An 8,288-nucleotide genomic window follows, 5' to 3' on the forward strand; every position below is an offset into this window, starting at 1 on the left:
TCTTAAGATGTTGAATTTAATATATGCTGTAGCTCATGGAAGGAAGACGTGAAAAAAGGAAACAGACAGAGAGAGTGATGGAGAGAAAGAGGAAGGAAGGAAGGAGTGGAGAGGGGAGCTTTGTTTCTTGGAGTATGATCTCTACCAGGCCCTTAACTTCCCTGGGCCTCCTTTCATCATCAGTATGACTACTGGACAAGTCCTTTGGTTTTCAATTTTTTTTTTCTTTTACAATGAGGCTCCTTATTTTTTCTAGACAAAATCTATTAAACCCACTACGTAAATAGAGGACTTCAGTCTCTAGCAACATGGCATGAAATGTAACACAAACCCACATCTTGCTGTAATAAATACATATGAATGCTGGATAAGAGAAAAAGAAAAGAACTGTAAATACAAAATTGATTATGAACTGAAACTGAGAAACCCCAACTTCCAGGAAATAGAGAGGGAACCCAGTTTAGTTCGTGAAGCCTCACCCATGCAGGGATGTAGGGAATGGACGTAGGTTCTCATGGATTGGGGCTGAGATTTTAATTCCCGTATAGAGATTGGAGATTTATGGCCTATATAAAGCAGTAAGCTAGGACTGAAGCACCTGTCTAAAGGTAGAAACTTGCAAGGACTGTCTTCTCTATTTAATAGGGAATAGAAAAACTACCCATCAGCCAAAGACAGCAGTGAGGAAGTTCATTCTTGAGTGGGATTCTATGGGGAAATGAAAAAGTCTCTCTTGAGAAATTAGAGCCAAGGCTTGTGCCACACACAGATATGGATATAAGTTTAAATGTCTTATGTGATAAGGGAATCCTGAAAAAAACGAAATAGAAACTGGTTCAGCATGACAAAACCTGTGAAGCCCTAGCAAATATAGTTGCAAAAATATTTAGAGGGAAATATCTGCTACCAAGCATGCATAGGCCTTCTCTAGAACCATAATCCCCTTTTTAAAAATGAGCTTCCGGTAAAAATTAACAATCATGTGAGTTAATGAATTACCGTAAAGGGTGCATACCCAACATGCAAGAGGATTAGCAGTTTCAATAGTTTTAGGTAATAGAATAATCTGAAGAACCATAAAATTAGATGTTTAGAATCATTAAGTAAATGAAAAAGTAAAAATTATAGTAAAAAAGTACGGGCAGTATTGAAAGGGAACCAAAAAAGTTCTAGAAATAAAAATATGGTTATCAAAATTTAGAATTAATTAGATGCATTAAGCATCAAGTTAAGAAACACAGTTGAAGAGAGAACTCAGGAAGGTAGAAATGGAAATTATGATGTAGCTAGAATGAGAAGGTGCAATATACGTTTACTAGGAGTTCCAGAAGAAAGAATGGGGAAGAAGAAAGCATCCAAAGAGGATGCTTGAGATCTTCCATAATTGTTGAAAGCTAAAATCCTTAAATTCAAGAATCACAATCCCAAGCAAAATAAATCAGTATAAATGCACATCTTGATAAGGCCAACCATTGATAAGAGAAGTCTTTAAAGTCATAGAAAAAAGACAGATTTCCTACAGAGGAGCAGCAATTAGGTGGGCAGCAGAATTCTTGTTGGCAACATATACAGGCTGGAAGATATCTTGAACATACTAACAGAAGAACTTTCTAGTTTAATCTAGAACTTTATGCCTAACCACTCTTTTAAGATTCTAATTTTTGCAAATCTCTAAATATAAGCCAGACAATAAACTGTCCTACTAATAAATAACATACTTAACAAAAACAATGTTATGCCGAAACTATAAGGTGTAATCATTGGTGGAGATACTACTTTGGAATAATAAAATGACTCCACAATAGGATTATAGAGAAAGGCCACACATAAAATTCATTTATTGAGTCACTTGTAGTCAAGTTACCATAGGAAAGACATTTCATTCAGACTCACATAATATGCTACAGGAGTTATAAGTGTGATTCATTTTATAAAAACAAGACTCATAAAATATAGTAAAGAATCTTTACAATATTTCATAAAGAGACAGCAAGTGATCATGAAAATCTTTGGTCCCGTGGTTTCACTGGTTTTTACATGGAAAAGTACCCATAAGTGGGGTTATGCATTTTTGTTTTTTCAAAAAATAAGTGTTGCAAAGTTATAATCTTTCTGAAGGTGGTGACAAGTGATTATCAGTACTGAGCCCCCAGATGTTTTCAAAATAATAAGCACACTTAATCTCTCCTTTAAGGAAAAGGTGGTTGTAATAGGTGACAACATAACTGGCTTTTGAAAGATATTAATGCTGTGAAAACAGTTATTTGGAAATGTTTCCACTGTCACATTTTTGCCAATAATGATACTTTCTATTAAAAATAATATTCAAAAAGATAAATACTGTATGATCTCATATGTCCTAAAACAGTCAAACTCATAGAAGTGGAGAGTAGAATGGTGGTTTCCAGAGGCTGGGGGAAGGGGGAGGTGGGGAGGTGATGGTTAAAGGGTACAAAGTTTCAGATTCTTTAGATCAATAAGTTCTAGAGGGACTGTCTCGTTCCGTGCATCGTTCCCCACCAGCCACCTCCCCCACGTCCCCTTCCCTTACCCTGTCCCACCCTAGCCTCTGGAGCATAGAATTGGAGGAATAATTATTCCTCCTTTGGTAATGTGCTGGAAGCTTGGAAGGTGAACAAAACTGGAATGAGATAGTAGAAGGAATTTGAGATCTTGATACTCTTAAAGTCCAGTTAAAATGGAGAAGCCAGATTTCATTCTTGATTCTGAAGAGAAATATTTAGACACCTAGGACTAAACCAAGACCTTGCTATCCACATCTTTTGGTTATAGGCTCTGTCTTTAGAGTTTATTTTGAAAATACTATTAATTCTGGGAAATCTGAGTATTAGACAAATAATCTTTTTTTTTTTTTAAAGATGACCAGTAAGGGGATCTTAACCCTTGACTTGGTGTTGTCAGCACCACGCTCACCCAGTGAGCTAACCGGCCATCCCTATGTGGGATCTGAACCCGGGGCCTTGGTGTTATCAGCACCGCACTCTCCCGAGTGAGCCACGGGCTAGCCCAGACAAATAATCTTTTAAATATGTTCTTTAGAATTGCATTAACTACAGCTCTCAACATGATAAATACTATTTTAATGCAGTGACTTTTCTTAATCTTGGAAACGTTAACTCCATATAGTGTTCTTCAATCTTATTTTATAATTTTTATGAAACATTCCTCTGTAATTCACTGGTGTTTTTTTTCATGAGCACTTTCTCCCTTATCTTTCTGTTGTGGGGTTTTTTTAATGAGCACTTTCTCCCTTATCTTTGTGTTAAGGATAACACATTTCTAGCTAAGGAAAGACTAGTACTGACATGTTAAAAGACTTGCACATGATTATATATGAGTGGTGTTAACACCAAGTTTTCTCTTTTTTTTTTTTTTCCCTTGGTCAGCTGGCCGGTATAGGGATCGAACCCTGGACCTTGGTGTTAGTTATCAGCACCACGTCTCCCATTCTTGAATGCAGAAGTCCACTTCTCTGGCCTAAGATATCCTGATCCACCCCAAGGCCAGGATTGTTTCACTGAACCACTTATAACTCATTTTTTCTTTTCTCTGCATATCTGTACCCCCCTCCTGTCCCTCTAGCTCTTCTTCACATTTCCTGTTTTGAATGACCCAACCTTTAGGCCTGCCATTGGCACCACTGACCTTGTCCACCAGTGTACAAGGTTTTCTGGCCTCAACAGATATCATTTTTGGCTATCTCGCCCCAAAATATTTTTTAATAATAGTACAGTCTGTATTGATTAGCTGTAGATATCAGTGATTTCCATGGCTCGCTGGGAATTCTCTGGTGTTTTTTCTTAAAGGTCAAGAAGGAACTACAGAAGAGGCTGCTCGCTTTTACATGTGATTTTTACATCCAATAACTTGAAGCTCGTGCTGTTCATACTGACAGCTTTTTCAGATCCAAGAAGAATGCTGAGATTTCAAATGTCATCAGATTCACATAGTTTTCTCACATACGTCATCATAATTTATGGAGCACTTCACTTGTGCCAGGAACTGTGATGAGCACTTCACACAAATGACCTTATTTTGTCCTTACAAAATTCCTGGGATTCACGGTGGCAGGCACTGTCACCATCACACACAGGCAGGACACGCGGCCCCGGCAGGTGGATGTCTTTCCCAGAGGCAGGCAATTAGGCAATAGCAAAGCCCGAGTGTAGACCCATGTGGTCTAACTCCTGAGCCTGGATGTTAAATTCTCCATCTCATATCAATGCTTCATTTCTAGTTTTTAGAAATGAGTTAGTCTTTTGAAAATTATTTTAAAAAACAAAGAGTAGATGGTTTGACAGGGCCTCTAGCGCATCTTGATCTGCTTGAAATTTGCAGTGTGTTCTACATTTCTGGATGGTGTTTTAAACCTGTAATTTCTAGTTTTTAGAAATGAGTTAGTCTTTTGAAAATTATTTTAAAAAACAAAGAGTAGATAGTTTGACAGGGCCTCTAGCGCATCTTGATCTGCTTGAAATTTGCAGTGTGTTCTACATTTCTGTATGGTGTTTTAAACCTGTGCTGTACTTTAATTTGCAGGCCCAAGAAGTTAATATTAAAAGCTTTCAAACAATATTGGTTTGTCTTTAAAGATACGTCTATAGCCTACTTTAAAAATAAGGAACTTGAACAAGGAGAACCAATAGAAAAACTAAATCTTAGAGGTAAGAGTGTCCTACATCTTGCTGTGGCTCATATGACTCAGCAAGCAGGTTAAAGGCAAGATTCCTGCAAAATGGAGCAAGGTTTCCTTCTAGAGGAGACTCTCTGTGTCACTGTTTTCCAGATGGCAGATGGCCTGCAGCTCCTCTTCCTCATGGAGCACGAGCCTTGCATGAGGTCTAGTAAATGTGGTTATTTGCATTATGCTGTTTGTTCTTTCCCGGTGTGTCCAGAGTCTATGAAGTGGTGGGAAGTTGTGTTGATAGTAGAGCACATGAGGCATCGTAGGATCCTGGAAAGCCGTCTAAATTCAGTAACAGTTACATTTAATTCAGTGTTACTTTAGTGACAATTCTAATTTCTGAAAGTGACTGGGACTTATTGAATCCAAGTGGTGGGCATATGGCTATTAATTGTGCCATGTAGTCTTGCTCAAACTTTCATACGTTTAAAAATTTTTACAATAAAAAATTTTTGAAGTAAAATAAATAAGAATAGTAAATAAAGTGACTGCGAGTGTACCAGTAATTCTCTATTAATTGAAATATTTAATTAACCAATGCACTCAGCTCTCTCATCATTGTGGCAGTCAGAGAATTCTCTCTGCTTTGATTTAAAGTTCATATTCGTTATTGTTCCTATGAGTTAGAATAGCCAATATCAACCTGAAAAATGAATTCAATTCATTTTTATGATTTAAGAAAATTATAAAAGGGCTGGCCAGTTAGCTCACTTGGATAGTATGGTGTTAGTAACACCAAGGTCAAAAGTTCGGATCCCATACCAGCCAGCTGCTCCCCCGACCCAAAAAAAGAGAGAATTATAAAAGAAAACATTTTTTCATTATCCATGTTAATTGTTCATAAGTCTTATTTAGTTATCCTTTAATTAATGTTATCAGCTCACTCCTCTGTTTTTCAGAAGAGAACCAAATCTGAGGGGCTTATGTTCAAAGTCTTTATTTTAGATGCACACCTGATACTTATATAACAGATGCCTCAGAACTCAGTTTTGTCCCTACCTTTTGTCATTCAGGCTGTGAAGTTGTGCCAGATGTAAACGTTGCAGGGAGAAAATATGGAATCAAGTTACTGATCCCTGTTGCTGATGGTATGAATGAAGTGTATTTGAGATGTGAGCATGTAAGTAAAACCACAGAAATGTTATTCCCTTTACCTTTATTAAGCCTGAGAACAAAACAATAAGGTGTCTTCTCAGATTTCTCAGTCAGCTAGTGCTTTGTAACAATCACAGTGTAACACAGTCACAGTGACACTCAAGAGTAAACATTTGTCTCTGAAAGATCTGTGGGTAGGCTGGGGGTCAGGTGACCCAGGCTGCTTTGAGCTGGTCAGATGTGCTTTGAGCCACAGGTCTGGCTAGACCTTGCTGCAGGTTGCGCTTATTTTTATCTATTCTGGGTCCCAGGCTGCCTGCAGGAAGTTCTTCTCATAGTGACAGCAGAAGTGCCAGAGGGCAGCTGGCAACACATGAGGCCTCCTAAAGCTTAGGCTTGAAATTGGCATACCGTCACTTTCACCCACAGTCCATGGGCCAAAGTAAATCACATGACTGGGCCAGAAGTCAGGACGGGAATTACTGGGTTTCTTTTGGGAGGGACTGCAAAGTTTCATGGCAAAGGGTGTGGACACTGGGAGGGTGAAGACTGAGGCTGGTAATTCAGTGTACCACACCTGCTGTTGCTCTGAAGGCTTCCCCTCTTCAACTGCATCCCCTCAGCTTCTGCGGGCCACTCCTGTTCACTCTCTGAGGTCAAACATAAGCACAGACATTGAAGACCAGTAGACGCCACCACTAACTCACTAACTGGTTCAGATCCCATCAATGGCGTTAAATGTTTACTAAAAGGATAGACCAGGGTACAAACAATACAGTACATGTTCACTCTCTGAGGTCAAACATAAGCACAGACATTGAAGACCAGTAGACGCCACCACTAATTCACTAACTGGTTCAGATCCCATCAATGGCGTTAAATGTTTACTAAAAGGATAGACCAGGGTACAAACAATACAGTACCTCAGTTAATGACTTTTTCATCATTTTCTTTTGTCATTGAGATCGTACATGATATGTAAATGGAAATACATATCAAAGCAGGCTCTCTGGCAGTTTTGGGTTTCACCTGTCTGTGCTGCATGGCAGTACTTTGTGTCCTGAGATCATTTTTAAATGCAAAGGTCCTTGCATGGAATTTATCAAAGTCGGCATTCTTATCCTCTAGCCCCTTAGCATCTAGAAACTCAACACAGCACTCAAAAGCTGTCGTTGGGTGTTATGTTAAGTGGTTAACAGGCACTCGGAATGTGTGCCAGTTCACATCTTTCCTTGCTTGGAAGGGGATGGTTTTGTATTGTAATGGAGAAGAAAGCCCAAGTCCTGCTCTGTTCCCAGTGGGGCAGCATTGCCCCTGAACATGCTTCTCAGCCCTCTGATGTTTGCTGCAGGAGAATCAATATGCCCGATGGATGGCTGCCTGCATCTTGGCATCGAAGGGCAAAACCATGGCAGACAGCTCCTACCAGCCAGAAGTCCTCAACATCCTTTCTTTCCTGAGGATGAAAAACCGGAACTCAGCATCTCAGGTGGCTTCCAGTCTCGAAAGCATGGACATGAACCCAGAATGTTTTGTGTCACCTCGATGTGCAAAAAAACACAAGTCTAAACAGGTACTGTTGATCTTGTTGGGGCAGTTGTTTGCAGTGCATTCTTTATGTTCTGAAATAAAAGAAGAAATTCCATCTGATTGAGGCCATCATCATGAAAAATTGGTTGCAGAGGAAATTTGACTGTGTATCGGGGGTTAGATGATAGTATGAAACGATTGATAATTTTATTAGGGGTCACCGTACTGATGGCTAAACATGGCATTCCCAGCTTGAACTTATTTAAAAATAAAATTATTTAGTCCCCACAGTTAAAATTTAGAATTATTCTTCCATAAGAGTGAGTTAAAAGTTGCACGGATGAACTGATTCAAGAAGAACCATTGTCTGTGGATAGTCCACAGACCCCAGAAAGTGGAACCCCCAAACTCTTTATCTGCATGAACTGTCAAAGCTTATGTGTTGGTTGATCTTGTTCCTACTTCTCCCCAGCAATCATCACGTCTTGTAGAAAAAGAGAATGAACCAACAAGCATGAATTGCCTTTGCAGAGGTGCAGTTGGGCCTTGGGTTTATTGTTCTCAGTGGGGATTTGCAGCTAACAGGATGTTTACAGAGCAGTCAGTGCATGCTAAGGAGAGTTTGATGTCTCCTGTTTCTGCTCAGCTGGCAGCCCGGATCCTGGAAGCCCACCAGAATGTGGCACAGATGCCCCTGGTTGAAGCCAAGCTGCGGTTCATCCAGGCCTGGCAGTCCCTACCTGAATTCGGCCTCACCTACTACCTCGTCAGGTGATTACAGTGTTCACTCATCCCTCTAACTTTCCGTTCAATCCTAAGTGGCTTCTGGGAGCCCAGTTTATTCTCACTTAGTCTAGAATGTAGAAAGAATTATTTTTATTTCAGGATGCTGCCCTTTCACAAATACCCCAAACACTTTTGGCTGCTCATAAAAGTCTTCTGTACCTTCTGTTCAAAG

General features: G+C 39.5%; 1 protein-coding gene across 1 annotated transcript in view; it reads left to right on the top strand.

Annotated features, from left to right (window-relative positions):
• The window catches only part of FERMT1 (fermitin family member 1), a 38,510-nt gene that overhangs the window by 23,498 nt on the left and 6,724 nt on the right, over positions 1-8,288 (top strand). The window contains exons 9-12 of the mRNA XM_008572826.1: positions 4,561-4,685; positions 5,719-5,825; positions 7,152-7,373; positions 7,977-8,101. Coding sequence (XP_008571048.1) covers positions 4,561-4,685; positions 5,719-5,825; positions 7,152-7,373; positions 7,977-8,101 — 579 coding nt within the window. The remainder of the gene's footprint in view (positions 1-4,560; positions 4,686-5,718; positions 5,826-7,151; positions 7,374-7,976; positions 8,102-8,288) is intronic.

This window comes from Galeopterus variegatus, unplaced genomic scaffold (genome assembly GCF_000696425.1).
Source record: "Galeopterus variegatus unplaced genomic scaffold, G_variegatus-3.0.2 Scaffold840, whole genome shotgun sequence".
NCBI lineage: Eukaryota > Metazoa > Chordata > Mammalia > Dermoptera > Cynocephalidae > Galeopterus > Galeopterus variegatus.